The following is a 17,576-nucleotide window of genomic DNA, read 5'->3' as shown; positions in this document are numbered from 1 at the left end:
ATGTTTACTTAACCAATTAAATACTTGAATAATCGCTAACTTTGTAATTTTTTTCTTGAATTTTTCTAACTTTATTACAAAAAAATTATTATAACATAATAACTATACACATTCATGTAACAAATCATCTTTATTTCCTAATTATTAAATTATATAAAGTTATATTATATTTATATTTTACACACAAATATCCATGTACGAGTCATTATTCACACAAATGACATTATATAAAAAAAAAGTAATGCACACAATCAATATTAGACACATTCATACACATAATAAAAATTTTATAATAAAGAGTGACACTTACAATTTACAAATACTTACTCTTACTTTAGAGTCAGAAATACTTATAAATAAGTGTGCATAAGATTTAAGTCAGGGTGTGCAAAAATATTTTTAAGAAAAAATTAATGTATTAACTAAAAAAAAAATTAAAAAATATAATTTTTTTTTTTTAGAAGTCAGTGAACCCCCATTGGTCGTAGTGGATCCAATCAAATTTAGTCCTACACAGTTTCTTCAAAAAGAAAGGTTTACTGCGACAATCCTTCACAAAAAAAAGGAGTATTGATAACAAAATTATAAATTTAGAATAATTTACTTTGTATTAATATTAATTTTAATTTATTTTTGCAGGTTTGAACAATTTCAAATATATGAAAATATTTTGGTTTTTTTTATTTAATTTTGATAAATAAAATCACTAGATGATGATAGTTTGAAAAAAAATTGTCTTAATCTTGAATGTTTTCTCACACATGAAACTTATTCCAATATTAATGGCTTAGATTTATTTTTAGAACTAAAAGTTTTAAAATAAGTTTTGCAAATAAATGAAAACTTTCCAATTAATGTACTAAATTATATAAAGAGGCTGGAATCTTTTCCAAATGCATGTAATGCTTTCAGAATATTTCTAACTATACCTGCTATAGTTGCTTCCGCAGAAAGAAGTTTTTCAAAATTAAAATTAATAAAATCCTCAACTATGTCATAAGAAAGATTAAGTGAATTAGCCATATTATCAATTGAAAAAGAAATGTTAGCGGAACTTGAATACAAAAATTTAATTAATAATTTTGCCTCTAAAAAAGCAAGAAAAATAAATTTTAATTGAAAAAAATATATGAATTTATAATTAAATATAATAAAATGCCCCGTTTAAAGCTTTCGCCTAGGGCCCCCAAATTCGTTGAGCCGGCCCTGATTGAATACTTCCCGTTATCACCTTGGATTGAATTGAAATCACTTGCAAGGGCTCCAATCCAAACCATGTCAAACCAAGCAACATATACAAAACATTATCCAACAACACAATTGGGACAATCTGAAATGGATACTGGTGCTATATGGGAATCAATCTATCAAAAACCATTAGAAAAAATTTGCACTTCCTACCAACCTGAAATGGAACCCAAATACAAACCAAATCAACACACAAAAACCACAAAAACATAACTACAAATGACAACCCAAAATTTTAAGGGGATGACTAACTGCAAAATACCCAAAATTATTTCCAAAATTGTTTAATATTCAACCCACTAGAAAAAAACCCCAATTTTAAATTGAAAAAAAAAAAAAAAAAAAAACCACCCAAAACTTGGTTTGAAATCAAACAATACCGAGTAGTTGAGACACCTATAGAACCTTCCACCAGGATTGTCTTCCATCCAAGACACCACTAGAACCAATTTAGCAAGGTAGGGGCAGTAGCACATATGTAGTGCCCTCCTCCTCAAGCTTACCTCGAATGATGCCGAGCTTGATTTCATCCACTCTCCCTCTTTTGATCATGATTTGCAGCAGATATGATGAACAATTTAGAGAGGCAAACTTCAATTGGGTAAGGTAGAGGCAGCTCTTTTAGTGTTTTAGGGTTCTTTGTGTGTTTAGGTAGGGAGTTTAGGTGGGTAGTTGATGAGTGGAGCACGTGGTGATCACGTGGAGCTCTTTGTGGTGGGAAGCTGATGTGGAGGGTCATGTGATATTCATCTAGTACACGTAGGATTAGTTAATTAATATTTAAAGATAGATGATACGTCCACAACATTTTTACAATATTTTCACAAAAAAATCACAGGTGATTAGTTGTTATTGGTTCAAATTTGAACCTAACACTAAGATTACTTTTTTATCCCAACAATAACAACCAGTAACAACCTTTCATTTAGAATTTGTTGTAAAAATGTTGTGAAAATGTTGTAGACATATTATTTTTCATATTTAAATGGATAGGCTTGACACGTAAGCACTTTGTTTGCCACGTATGAATTTTCTATTAGTGGGTTAAAGACAAAAACCAAAATGGAAATGATTTTTGTTTTCAAAAACTAAAATAGATGCACTAAAAAGTAGAGACTAGACAAGAATTGGCCAAAAATATAAGGATCAAAATTGTATTTTTACCATTTTTTTATATTCTTTTTATTTAAATGGTTGAAATTGAAAGCTATTGCTTCAAGTGCAGTAGTTGCATTTTTTTTTTTTTTTTTTTATATATAAATTTTATGAAAATGCAGTGCACTTTATCTCAATCCAGAAGTTGGACCCAAAATTATGGTGAAACGTGAACAATGTGGACCGGACAGCTGTAGCTTCAACAAAGCAAGCACTCTTCTTTTGTTGAGAAACAGTATTTTTCTTTTGCTGCGAATCAGATATTCTTGCACATTGTTTTGCTGTTTAGGAATCTTCCAAAACACTTGCCATACATGTGCACTACATAATTAAAAGTTGGGCCTGTCTGTTTTACTGCGCCCAAAAAACACGAGGATATCATGTGCATAGGTTGTGTGCGTATAGTTAAGAATCTTGTTAATGAATGTTTTTAGGATAATAATTAATAATTTATTTTAAGAAAGTTTTGATATTATCTTTATTAAAAATAAAAAAAATTTTAAAATATTAATTTTTTTCTCATAATTAAAAAAAAAATTATTAATCATTACCTCAAGGATATGCGTGTACAAACCCCATAATGGTAACAGATATTTGCGTCAATCCTCTTTAGCTTTATGTTTTGCTTTGTGTTTTAGTTTAACGACACCGTTTGGTTTGTCTTATTCAGCAACACCTAAAGTTTTACCTGATTTAATTTGCATTGCACATTGGTTCCTTTTGTTTTATAATAAAATGTAAAAAAAGGATAAAGGGTGGAAGAAGAAATATATCATTTTATATTAAAAGAGTCTCACTTAGATCTCATTTAAAGTAGTTTTTTCGTGCATATAACAGATTAGCAACTAGTTGAAATTAAAAATCATGCACCAAACTCCAAACCAGGATAAAGTTTAGTTGTTTTCTGGGTCCTCTGGGATAATATAATGGACGTGGTGTAAAAAGGTTTGGACCCAGATCATAGTGAAACGTGAAGCTGCAATGTCCGACAGCATTTAGCTTCAACAAAGTAAGAGATATGTTGGGAAAGTAGTACTGTGGAGGGTGACTCTGCTGCAAATAGCCAAGGCAAGGCTGTATCAAATCCGTGAGCTATAGTGAACCTAATCGAAAAACCAAATAAATGTGTATTGATAAGAAATGTAACCAACTGTTTTGGATTCTTACTGACACTGGCCGTATGCCTACAATAACATTGGCTCCATCTGTCTCTCTGTGTCTTACTACGCCCCAAAAAACACAAGGGCATCGTGTGCATGAATGGTGTATATACAAACCACATAATATTTCCTACCAAATGGAGTCTTCTTCTTCTTTCTTCTAGGGCTTTTTTAGTAATTGTATTGCTAGCAGCTTTAGCCTTTCTCTCAAAATTATTCCATTAATAAAATACTAATCTTTAAGCCTAAAAAGAGAGTGCATCAGTTTCCTCTCAATTTTGAGCAAAAGTGTCATTTTCTCAATTTTTAAAGGAAATTTTTATAATTTATCCAAAATAAATTTATTAATTTTAGCCCCCTATCACTCGGATGTTCTTCTAGGACGGTAATTGCAAAATTTAATTGAATGGTTATGGCGATGTTCACGTCTTTTTTTTTTCCTTTTTCTTTTTCAATATTAAAGGCAATTAGTCTTAAATTTAAGTCAAATTAATATCTTAGCTTTAAAGATAAAAAGACATAAAAAAAGAAATCACTTTTTTTTTTTGCTAAAGAAAAGCAATCACACTGATTAAAAGATAGAAAATATCAAATAAAATAGCAACCGATTTGAATCAAACATCAACACTTTAATATTAAATATATATATATATATATATAAAAGATTTAAAAAAAAAAAAAAAACTAGCACAAGTCAAGTTCCACATTATTTTTATTTTTTAATTTGCAAAGAACTCGATACTAGTAATAGCGAGTTTCACTTAAAAAAAAATTATACAAAACTGGATTATTCTAATATCAAGTTTCACATGGCATTTTTTATTTAGAAAAGCTACATTAGCGACTGCCACTATGGCAAAACAAGCATGAAATTCAATATTAGTAATATCTAGTTCTACACAGAACTCAATTTTTATAATATCAAGTTTCAAAAAAGTGATATTTTACCAAATAGTTTCAAAATAATGTTATTTTGCTGAAAATTTTGAAAATAAATGGTATTGCCATTTTGCTAACTACTAGTTATACAAAGTGTCAAGTACTCTACTAGTCTAGAACTCTCCTTCCATATAAATTGACCAAATAGTGCAAAAGTTCTGATTTGGGGATTAGGATCCAGTGCAATACCCAACACCGGGTGCATTTATTTCATTCTTCTCTCACAAAAAGTTTTAATTTCTCTCATTTATTAATTTTCATTTCTAACTTTTTCTCACTTTTTTTATTTATTTAAATAGTTGGGATTGAAAGCTATTGCAACTTAATCTCAATTCAAAAGTTGGACACAAAATTATGGTGAAACGTGAACAATGTGGCTGAGGCTAGCTTCAATGTGGACCGGACAGCTGTAGCTTCACCAAAGCAAGTGATATATTGGGAAAGTGCAATACTTGGGCAAGTGCAATACGTACGTAATTAAAAGTTAGGCATGTTTGTTAGATAATTTTTACATGCTAGGAAACAATGCTTCCTCCTCATGTGAGGGGTGGGTCTGGTCTCACCATGGGGCCATCCCTCATGTGAGAGGAGGGAGCATTGCTCCTAAAGTACTTAAGTTTTTTCTCTGTTTTACAAAAAACACAGGTACATCGTGTGCATAAATTCTGTATATATATTTAATGCGATATAAACCCCATAATCCGCCTCAAACTCTCACTGCAATGTCCTCCAATTCCTACCAAGAAATGGAGTCTTTTTCTTCTTGGGCTCTTATAGTAATGGCATCACTAGCAGCCTTAGCCTTTCTCTCAAAATTATTACCCTTCAAATCCCACCAGCTAAAATTTCCACCAGGTCCCAAACCTTGGCCAATCATAGGCAATCTGAATCTTGTGGGCTCTCATCCTCCCAAATCGCTTCATAAATTGGCCCAAAAATATGGACCAATTATGCTGCTCAAGCTTGGTTCCTTCCCTGTTGTTGTTGCCTCATCTGCCGAAATGGCAAAGGAATTCCTAAAAACACATGATCATGTCTTTGCCTCTAGACCCAAATCTGCTGCTGGCAAGTATTTATCATATAACCATCGCAATATTACATGGGCACCTTATGGACCATATTGGCGCCAAGGCCGTAAGATTTATGCCTCTGAGTTGTTTAACTCAAAACAACTCGACTCCTATCAATACATTCGTGTTGAAGAAATGCGTGCTTTTTTGTCACGCCTTTGCACCTTGTCAGGAAAGCCAATTATGCTAAAAGGCCATCTTTTTCATCTTTCTCTAAACATTATAAGCAGAATTGTATTTGGTAAAAAGTATGCTAGCGAGCCCAAATATGAGACCCCAATAATCACAGTAAAAGAGTTTCAAGAAATGTTAGACGAGTTGTTCTTTCTAAATGGGGTGTTAAATATAGGGGACTGGCTACCGTGGCTTGATTTCTTAGACTTGCAGGGGTATGTGAAGCGAATGAAGGCTTTAATTAAAAAATTTGATCAATTCCTTGATCATGTATTTGATGAACAGAAGGCAAAGAAGGAAGGAGTGAAAGATTTTGTGCCAAAGGACATAGTGAATGTATTATTGCAACTCGCTGATGATCCTAATGTTGATATTAAGCTCGCCCATGACAATATCAAGGCATTCATTCAGGTAATACCATTACCTTTTTATTTCTTCTTTATTTTTTGGGAGAAGATCTTTTTTAATTCTAGTGTTTATATTTTCATCTTGTTTTACTTTTTTTTTTTTGGGGGGGGGGGGGGGGGTGGTAAGTTATTTGAACAAAATTGTTATCCCACTAGTGAATTACGTAGATACGTAGAGTATTTACTAAGATTTCGGAAGTGTTTTTCAATTTTTTTTTTTTACTTAATAATTGTAAAAAAAATCGATTAAGTAATACTTATTTCACTTTCTATATTTAAATTTATTTATTTAAAATTTATTCCTCTTGTTTTTTGGGAACTAGATTTTGCTATATGTTGCAATATAAATATAGTATTGTATGAAATCCCTATAATCTAGCATCGATAGTTACAATTAACTGAAAGGTTGTAATTAATTCTACTATTATATAACAACCATTGTTAAAGTTTCGAATTTTAGCTTGCCCCCTTGACATTGACATTATTAATCTTGCTCTTGTTAATCAATATTAATTAGGACCTACTAGCTGGAGGCACAGACACTTCGGGAACAACTATGGAATGGGCAATGTCTGAACTCTTAAAGCAACCACATCTTATAAAAAAGGCCACTGAAGAGCTCGATAAGATAATTGGAAGAGAGAGATGGGTGGAAGAGATTGACATTCCACAACTGCCTTATATTGAAGCAATTGTCAAAGAGACAATGAGGAAACACCCTGTGGCTGGATTACTTGCACCACATTTGGCTCTTGAAGATTGTGATGTAGCTGGTTACAAAATCCAAAAAGGAACTAGAGTCTTCGTAAACACATGGAGTATAGGGAGAGACTCATCAGTATGGGATGCACCGGAAGAGTTTCGCCCAGAGAGGTTTTTAGGTAAGGATATTGATGTGAAGGGTCAAAATTTTGAGCTTTTGCCATTTGGTTCAGGGAGGAGAATGTGCCCTGGCTACAGCTTTGGGCTGAAGGTGATTAGCTCTACTTTGGCTAATATGTTACAAGGATTTAATTGGAAACTACCGGGAAATACGAAAAATGAAGATTTAAGCATGGATGAAGTTTATGGATTTGCAACATCTCGCAAATTCCCACTTGTTGCAGTGATGGAACCTCGACTCCCTCTTCATCTTTATCAAATGTGAATTTGATATATAATTGTGTTGTTGTCATGGACCAAGGCTTTGCTTAATAGTAAATAAAATCTTGGAAATGATGTTAGTTATGGGCTTTATTTTGCGATATGGTGAACGAGATAGGTAAAATGTGTAGTATTAATAAAATAAAACTTTTGCTGACTCAACTACATTATTTTTAAATAGTAGTGACCTTGGGTCAGAAGCTCTTAAAGAGTCTCATTACCGTTATTATCTCCATTTCCAAATCCAACACTGTCACTCCTCATATCAAGTTAAATTTTACTTTGTGCTTTCCCTTGAAATAATTTGAAAGTAATTAATGGCTCATCCTTTTCTTCGACCTTCATGTTACCACTTTTGGCCTGCACCAACTTGTGGTTAGTTAATAAATTTTCTAACTCATCCACCATAGTCCAACAGGCAATAAGTTGCATATATACTCAGGTCGTATGCCATTGATGAGGAGCCTCTATAGCTTGGATTCTGATATCTTGTTATGTGGATGATCTAATAGTTATATAGCTATTGGCATGATGTATTCATCTTAAGGAAATATTATGCAGTAGCAAGTTTTCCTTGCTCCATGCGTCTGATCTCTATTTTTAGAAGTCGAAGCCAGTGTGTGCTCTTCTTTCGGCAGCCTTGGTGTTCGACTTCGTTCTTAATTTCTCTGTGATAGATTGGTGGTCTGTGCCTTCTCTCTAATTAACTTCCCACAAATCATTCCCTATCAGGTACGACTCCAAGCATGACCTCGACAATTCGTAGTTGGAATTACTGAGCTTCCTTATGAATGTGAAATACAAGTTACTGACAATCTTCTCCTTTGATTAGATTCTCTCGAGATCAAACCAATTGTTGAGACATCTCGAGGTAGTGATTTTTTTTCAAAATAATAAACTTAATTTAACACTCAAGAAGAAAGTATTTTATCAAATACTTTGTTATAAATTTCATAACATTTAAACAAAGTATACGTAGGTAGTGGCGGAGCCTGGAATTTATCTTTGGGGGCGATACATAAAATTAGGAAAAAAAATTTCTGTGTATATATTATTACATTTTTTTAATGGTAAACTGAGTTCATTCAACTAAATAAGAACTACAAGATACAATCAAGAAACAAATGGAAACATTAGGAATTGTCAAATTAATTACATCCATGCTACATATAAAATCTAGAACAGTAACGTACATGTAATTTAATTATAAATGATAAATAGTAGTATATTTTAAAAGGTACATATAATGATATATGATATATGGATTATTTTAATAACAATTAAATATATGTTAAAGAAAAGGCAAATTATAAAAAGATGAAAGGAAAAGTAGCTTGGAAAGTGGGATGATGGGAATGCTACACAGTAGCACAGGACACGGCTACAACCCACCCTATAATACCCCCAATATATATATATATATATATTAAAAGGAAGGGTATTTAAGTAAATATATTGTGGGATCAATTTTATAATTAATATTACCGAGGGAGATTTTAGAAAACTAAGTTGAAACTCTAGCTATATATACTCTAATTAAGTTAGAGTATAACGATAGATATTTTTTAAGGACTTCTAAGTTTGTTCAAGTAGAGAAAGATTGATGACACACTTGAGGTCTCATATATTGTCAAATCTATATTTTATATGAAATTATAATATCTTTTATGTGGCTATTTTTGGCCAGTATTAAAACTATCAAAATATCCAGTGAGTTTTATGCTGTAAACAAAGAAGAAAGATTTAGATTTATATCTTTGCTATTTTGGACGCTAAGTAGTTGTTCCTATCTTGAAAATCTGACCTTTTCTAAGACTTTTATTGTGTTAACTACGATAGAAACTGCAGATTTTTATGTTGTGTTAAGATTTGTTCTGATAGGTGTGAAGTTTCTGCACAATTTTTTTTTAAAGAATAGTGACCTAAGTACTAGACTTGATGATATACAGAAGCCTAGTAGTCTAGGCATGCTTTGAGGTCTAACATAGATTCATATGCTTATGAAAAGAGGAGAAAAGAAAAAGAATGGTGTGGTGTATTCGTAAATATCCTGGTGCTTTGATTTTTGTACGATATAGTACTTAGTTTTTCCTCGTCTAAGAAGAACTAATGGTCGCAAAAAAAAAAAAAAAAAAAAAAAAAAAAAAAAAAAATGCAAAACTGACCCTCTAACTTTCGGTCTTCTAATTTTCAGTTTTGTCATTTCAGTCCTCCTAACTTTTAATTTTTGTCAATGCAGGACTCCTTTAAAACTCAATTAGGGGCTGTCATTAATTGAGCCAAAATGACGTCGTTTTGGCTTCTTTTTTAAGCACGTAGATCCCAAAAACACACATACACACACAAAAAAAGTTTAACCAATTTTATATTTCAAAAACAAGTTAAGACAGTTTTGTGAGCATACATTAACACATGTAAACCTTGTGATGGCCAAATTACATTGTACCTGCACATGTATCAAGAGTAGTAAAGAATATTGCGTGTTGTGTGTGAAAAACATCGCAAGATTGCATAAGTGTATATTTGTTATGACGATTTGAGATATGAGAAAATCACTTTAACTCACACACAATCATAACTGTTTGATGGGGACTATCATTTTCGAGGTACATTCTATAACTCTCACATCTCCTAGAATACACTCTGCAATCATATTTAAAACATTTTGATCTTTTTGCTTTTTATTTTTCTTTGCATATTTTTTTTCCCTTTTTGAAGTAAATCATGCATGGGCATATAATAAATAGAAAAGAAATACCCAATTATGTTAAGCATTTGACATTCCAATTTTGCTATGCCGAAACACACAAATGTCATTGATATTGCACTTTTGCTATACTGAAGCATACAGATGTCATTTCATGATTGGTGGGCAATAATGGTGAGATGGTTATTTATGTATTTCTCTTAGAATTTTCTAGTCCTTCCCGTCAAAAAGAGTGATACAAGTGTTAAGTACAAGAGATCACTTAACCTTACTCATCACAAACACGAGCCATAAAACTCACTTGCTTAGTTGTGCATAGAGATGCTCATCTAAGCTACAAGAGATACAAAGTTTAGAAAACTTTATTTCAATGGCATCCAAAGTACACAAGTACCAATGTACACAAAACACACTGTTTTTGTATTTTTCTGATTTTTTAATTTTTATTTATTTTTTTTTATTTTTATATCTAAAACAAAATAAACAAAACTAAAAACAAACAAAAACATATTAAATAAAACAAAGTATAAAAACTAGACTGACTCAAAATAAAAGTAAAACACACAAGTTATGCAAAAACAAAAACACAAAGAGAGAGAAGAAAGTGATAAAATCACTTGGAACCCTTTTTCCTTTCACACCTTGGAAGAACCTTTCCTTTGATTAAACCCTTGAATTGGCGGTGAAGGGGAAGAATTGAAACTGTTCAAGTTTGAAAGAAACATGAGGGTTTTGAGAAGATCTCCAAGGGGAACAAGAGAGGATTGAAGCTGATTCTGACTTCCAGATGCTATCATGCCGTTGCTCTGTTGAGTGGCTAACCACTTATAGTAATTTGACCAAGTATGACCAGCAACTTCACAGTGATGACAGAGATGTTGCTTCTTTTGTTTAGGCTTTTTAGAGTTAGCCTTCTTAACCCTAGGGTTTTTAGCTTCCTTCTTATCTTACTTAGGGGGTGCTCCTAAGATAGATTTACTTTTGTCTATGTTCTTACTAGCTAAATCAGTTTTAACATCATTATTCTCAATTTCAACATTATTACTAGAAGGAACAAAAACAGTAGTACTAGGAGAAGTAATATTAGAAGAAGAGAAACCATACCCTAAGTCTATTCGATCAGAAGCAGATTTTTGAAGACTGAGCATCTCATCAAGCTTTGCACTTGAAGTCCTCTCCAATTGAGCTCTGACTTGAAACAGTTCCGCTCTAAGCTTCTTGGTCTTCTCAGCCAAGAAATTACTTTCAAACCTCAATGCTCCAATAGTCTGATTAGGTTCATCAAACTTTGTGGAAAGCTCTTCATGATCAAGTTCCACATCACTGAGCTTTTTGGTGGCCACCCTATAAAGTTTCTCATGTTTCTCAGAAAGCTTGTATAGTTTCTCATAGGTTGTATGGATATCATCTTGATCATCCATCTTCTCAAACTTGGATTCCACCAATTCCTCTTCTTCATCCACATCTTCAACAATCCCCTCAGTAGGATTGACAGTGGCAGTGAAGGCATTCAGGATTCCGTCATCCTCATTGTCGGAATCATCCTCAGGCTTGGTGTCGCCCAAAGTAGCAGCAAGTGCCTTGCTCTTCCCAATGCTCTTGAGATATGTAAGACACTCCTGTTTCATGTGACTGAAGCCTTGACACCCATAGCACTTAGGTCCTGCGGGAACATTATACTGACCGCCAACCCTAGCATCCTTCTTCCCTTTGTCTTGACTCTTGAACTGAGAAGAACTAGATTGCCTATGGTCCTTGTCGAAGCCCTTCCCATTGACATTCTTTATGAACTTCTTGAATTGCCTGGTGACGTAGGACTTCATCTTAGAATCTTCATCATCTGAAGACTCATTCGTGATACAGCTCTTGGCCTTCAAGGCCATGCTCTTACTTTTGCCTGACTTACCAATCCTTGTTAACCATATCTCGTAAGTCTGCAGATTACCAATCAGCTCTGTCAAAGGAATCTTGTCAATGTCCTTTGATTCCTTGATCGCTGTAATCTTGGCATGGAATCTCTCAGGTAGAGATCTGAGCACCTTTCTCACGATCCTGGGTTCAGAAATGGTTTCCCCAAGATTGAAAGCTAAGTTCACTATGTCCTTGAGCTTGGCATAGAACTCATCGAACGACTCATCCTCCTCCATCTTAATCTCTTTGAAGCTTGTAGTGAGCCTCTGAAACTTCGAATCCTTGACAGCTTTAGTTCCTTCATAGGTTGTTTGGAGGATGGTCCATGCTTCCTTTGCAGTTTCAGTGGAGAATATCTTCTTGAATTCCTCATTAGTGACTGCACTAAACAAAGCATTCAATGCCCTGCTGTTGAAGTTTACTGTCTTGATCTTGGCTTCATCCCAATCGGTCAGCACTTCCTTTGGATTGGTCCAGCCTATCTCAACAGCTTGCCACACCTTCTCATCTAGAGAGTGCAAGAAAGCATAGTTAGTACCATCAAATAAAGGAGGTATAATGAGAGACTGTCCTCTATCCATGAAAAATAGGGGTCAATGGATCTTACAGCAAAGATTAAACCTAATCAGAGTGTGTCTGCTCTGATACTACTTGATAGGCCAAAAACGTATTGACCCCTTGTGATGAATTAATTGATTAATTAGCCAAGTTTATTAATTAATCAAATTAACATGTAAACGCGTGGTAGCACAAACAAATCGCCAATTAAACTAAGTGCAGTGGAAATTAAATTGACAAGGTGATTTGTTTACGAATAGGGAAAACTAACACGGCAAAAACCCCACTATGTGATTTTAAGGTCATCACTCCCGAAATTCCACTATTATCACAACAAGCGGTTACATGTAAAGGAATCATAGTACCTTATACCAACCTATAATTGAACCCTTACCCCAATACTCAATCAGACTTGTTTTGTAGTGACAATTTCTTCTTTTAATGCACGGCTCCGAATACGTGACTAACCAATTGCGCGGATCCTAGTACGCAACTTCAATCACCAACTAGAGAAGGTTGTTGGCTGCAAAATTCTTCAATTTATCCACGATAAATATCAAGAAGATGCTTGGTCACAAAACCCTACGGTGTACAAACACAACAACTTCTTCACAAGAATGATGAACTAGGGCAAATTCTATCTCCGGTCACAATTTGCTTGAACAAACTTTGCTCAACACTTATGCAACTTGTGTCACCTTTGACGGCCCTTAAAATAATCCTTTTATATGTCTAGGGTTTTGAGAAAAGAAAGTCCAAACACATAATCATGGATTAGAGTCAAAATAGAACTGAAATTCTGTTTTTCATAAACCTCGACAGATGCCTGTTTGTCGAGCAGCTGTCGAGCCACGAGGTTGGAACAACTCTTCAAGCTCGATAGATACTAGTTATCGAGCTTTAATGAACTTGCACTTTTCAGCTTGAATCTTGGACAAACTTGCATGACTTCAACACTTGATCTTGAAATACAGTTTCTTGAAGTATTAAACACATCATAGATCTACCCAAATACAAGTAAAGTGCGTTTTGTCAAAAGATTAGCCAATTACATAAAATAGTGACATATGTTTCTAACAAGTAAATCACATATGTCCTAACAAGTAAATCACATATGTCCTAACAACTCTAATATATATATATATATATATATCTACTAATTTTTTTTCAAATATTTTGGGGGGCCAGGGCCCCTTCGATCCCAATGTGGCTTTGCCACTGCAACACATAGGAGTTCTCAAATAAACACAAAATAATTCACAAAAATTGCTTTTCTTGAAGACCTCACTTCCCTTTTTTATGCTTCTCAAAGGAGTGGATTTCTCCATCATTATATTGTAGACGTCGAGTTTGAATTGCACCTTCGGACATTATCAAATAATGATGAGAATAAAATTTGAGAATCTCAGTAGTATATGTCGAATTAAAAGTGTTTCCATGTGGATAATTTGAGAATCTTAGTAGTAAATGTCGAATTACTTTTTCTTTTTCTTTTTTTGTTTATTGAGTTTTTGATTGTGGTCATTGAATACTGATTTTAGCAATAGTATTTGGATCACAATTTATTTATGTGTGGGTCAAGGCTCAATCCTACAAATAAGACCTCAAACTTCCTTTGGCCCCTCCCAAATTCCTAGTGTTTCCCTGTGTTTTTCTCTCTATTGCTCTTTCACTCCCTAGCTTTTCCAACCCCTAAGCCTCCACCTTCTTCCCTCTCTTATAACCTCTCCTTAGTGGGGTTTTCATCATTATCTCTCCACTTCACACACGTATTTCTATGTCCCTCAGAATCCTTAGGGATCCTCATGACTTTAGAGGATTCCCTTGGAACTTATTCCAAATGCCGAATTGTGCTCAAGGGTGGTTCCCTTTTTGCACTATTAGTCCTTGACTACCTATCTTGCTTGATTTGTGTTTTACCCCTACTACCTTCGTTATCAGTCAGTGCTTAACCAACCACTCAGGAAGCCCTCAAGTTTCGTCCCCTCGGCCATGGTTTCGAACTCGGGACTGGGCCCATTATGATGAGGCCCAAGGCTAACTATCTCTCCGCGCAACAAGTCTAATTCGTTCGATGGGTCTTAGGCTTCATATTGGGTTTTGATCAAGTGGGCCAACATGGTTGCCCAGGCCCAACTCACCCACATTGATGATTTATTTATATTAGATTTTTCGTCTTTTGCACCTCATTAACTCATCTAGAACAAAAATTAAAAAAAAAACTTAAATTGGATACGTGGCGTAAAATTAGACAAAAATTGGAATTCAATTTAAAACCTAATTGGATTTTCTCTCAGTTTTACTTATTAATATATACTAGTCACTAACCTATGCGATGCACGAGAGTAGCTACTGGATGAGCTTTAGGAAAAAAAAAAAACAAAACCATTATTTTTGAATTGGAGTAGTAAGCAAAAATGCATTAAAAATGATATTGAAAGAAATAGCACATAGTTTTATTAGTTAGGCAGAAGAAAACAATGTTGTTTTATTTATTAGTTTTTTGTGAGAAGGAATAAGAGATAGAATCTTTTGTCTCTAGTTTAGTTTGTGTTGAATATATAGATATATACAAGGTAAGTTGTAGTATATATAGCAATAGGTGCCTATTGAAAAGTCGTAACCTTTCAAATTAGATATACCAAAAAGTGTCTATTGAAATGTCATAACCCTTCATATTGGATATACCAAAATGTGTCTATTGAAAGGTCATAACCTTTCATATTGGATATATATGAAAGGTGCCTATTGTACGAAAATATGTCGATTGACGGAAAATGTGCCTATTGAATAAAATGTCTATTGAATCAAAAGGTGCCTATTGATCGAAAATGTGTCTCTTGAATGAAAATGTATCTACTAACCAAAAAAGTGCATATTTAATGAAAATGTACCTATTGAAGGGTCATAAACCTTTGGCTATAAATAGTGGTTCATATTCATTTGGTAACTTCTTCCCAATTTTTTCTCTTTCATCTTTCTTAAAATACAAAAAACCTGTAGATCTTTTTCAAAATTGCTATTTATAGAACCCAATAAACTTGATTGTATATGTGGCTATTACTTTGAAGTAGTTCATTCATTTCCATAGAAATTAGCTATCCAATTAGATTTTTGGCATTTCATTCAATTTTTCATAACTCGTTTCCTCTTAATTGTATGATCAGTCGATCAATAACTTCAATTTTGAAAAAAAAAAAAAAAAAAAAAAAAATTGTGGGTACCCTTGTAATTGCAATCCGGAGTCAGAGTATATGGAGAAAATTGTTGAAACCATCTTGTCGTAACATTGATGTTGCTCAAGACTCTTCAATGATCATCCCGCAAAATGAAATGATGCTTTAACTGGTCAAAATTCTATTGCTGAGTGGACTCCCTTTTCTTTCTTTCTCTTTTTTCAAAATATTTTTTTAGTTCTAACTTTTTTATTGTCACTCCACTTTTGTCCGCCACTTTAACATTTTTCTTTGTTCCATAGTTGAAGCCAACGATAAATTTTCTTTTACTTTCCTAATATGGGTCAGTGGAGTGCGTGTCCTTGTTTTCTCGGTGGGTTTGTTTTCTTTCCGCTCCTTGTTTTACATTTCATTCATCTGTTTAGTTTGGGTAGTTTTTTTTTTTAGTCGGTTTTTTTTTTTTTTTTTGTTAAATAGTGAAAAGGTCTCATAATCAAACAACACAATGCTTCAGTGTTTTTAAATAATTACATGGCAGTAATTTATGTAATCACATAACATAACGAGGAGTGGTCAATAAAAGTCAAATATTTCGACTATTAATTATTATATAGATTTGTACTTTAAAAAAGTGAAAAAAAATTAGTAAATAAATAAAGTGAGGTTTTAAAAAATTGTACTTAAAAGCTAAAAAATAAAAAACTAACTTACAAGCATGGCATCTTAAACTAACAATACTATAAACCAAGCTTAGGGAGAGCCTTTCTCAAAAAAACAAAAATCTTAGGGAGAGCAAGGGAATACAAATAATGCATGGCCACCGACATGATGAAAGCACCCTAACTTTCAAGAAAAATATATGGTCGGAACTTGAGAAACAAAGATAAAAATTGCCAATTATGGCCACTGACATGATTGAAGCACCCTTAACTTTCAAGAAAAATATAACTGGGCCTAGTCCAACAAATTTTCAAGCACCACAGGACAGATGTAATTATAAGGATATCAAAATTAGAGGTGCACCGTAAACCACCACAGTATTGGTGTGTGACTGTGAAGGCTTGGACCCCAGTCTACCGACGTGGTGGCGTGGTGACCGAAAGATTGGACGGTCCCAGAAAGAACATGGCCAATGTCGAGAAAGTAGCGGTCCCAGTAAGGCTCACCCTGCTGCAATAATTATAGAATCTAAAGTTTAGATTCTAAACATAATAATTGTACGAGCAAAAACATATATCGCGGGCCCGTACGTCTGTCTTACTCTAACTACTACGTCCAAAACACACACGTGCATTGTGCGCATAGCTGCCATAAACGATAAATATAAGGAAAATTATGTTTTTGTTTTTTTACTTTCCCGACAAAACAAATATGTACAATTGTGTACACTTTACATCAACAACGGATACGGATATAAACATACTAGTCACTAATCTGTGCGATGTACGGAAAAGTTATTGATAACTTTCTCAATATGAAAAAAAAAAAAAAAAATCAAGATCATGGTATAAATTATATACCAAACCAATAAAATATATCACTTACAAAGTAATAAAATCTATCACATACAATGAGATATCGTGATAATCAAGAGCTTGAGATAATATTTAGAAAATATATAACTAATATAAGTACACTCCAATACAATTAATTACACAAATATAGTTAATTTCATACTCATTCAATCAAATATCTTTCATAAGTTACATTAATCATTCTTGATATTCAAGATGTATCTAAATTCTAACATTGTCAGTAAACAAAGATGCTAGACCTCAATGGGATTGAAAATGAAACATAATGCCAATTTACACAATTGCTTAAATAAATTGCACGGAAGAGTCGAACAAAAATTGTAACTTTTCACTTATAAAAGTTACAACTTAAGAGGAAAAATAAAATACTAAGACCAAAAGTGAAACTCTAAC

General features: G+C 33.4%; 1 protein-coding gene across 1 annotated transcript; it reads left to right on the top strand.

Moving 5' to 3' along the window:
* The first annotated feature begins 5,065 nt into the window (after positions 1-5,065).
* LOC126704552 (trimethyltridecatetraene synthase-like) lies at positions 5,066-7,458 on the top strand. The gene is made up of 2 exons (XM_050403527.1): positions 5,066-6,157; positions 6,671-7,458. The coding sequence occupies exons 1-2, from the start codon at positions 5,183-5,185 to the stop codon at positions 7,298-7,300; spliced, it is 1,605 nt and encodes a 534-aa protein (XP_050259484.1). The 5' UTR covers positions 5,066-5,182; the 3' UTR covers positions 7,301-7,458.
* The last annotated feature ends 10,118 nt before the right edge of the window (positions 7,459-17,576 follow it).

Source organism: Quercus robur, chromosome 11 (genome assembly GCF_932294415.1).
Source record: "Quercus robur chromosome 11, dhQueRobu3.1, whole genome shotgun sequence".
NCBI classification, from domain to species: Eukaryota; Viridiplantae; Streptophyta; class Magnoliopsida; order Fagales; family Fagaceae; genus Quercus; species Quercus robur.
The sequence above is the reverse complement of the archived record's forward strand: the minus strand, read 5'-3'. Positions and strand labels throughout refer to the sequence as shown.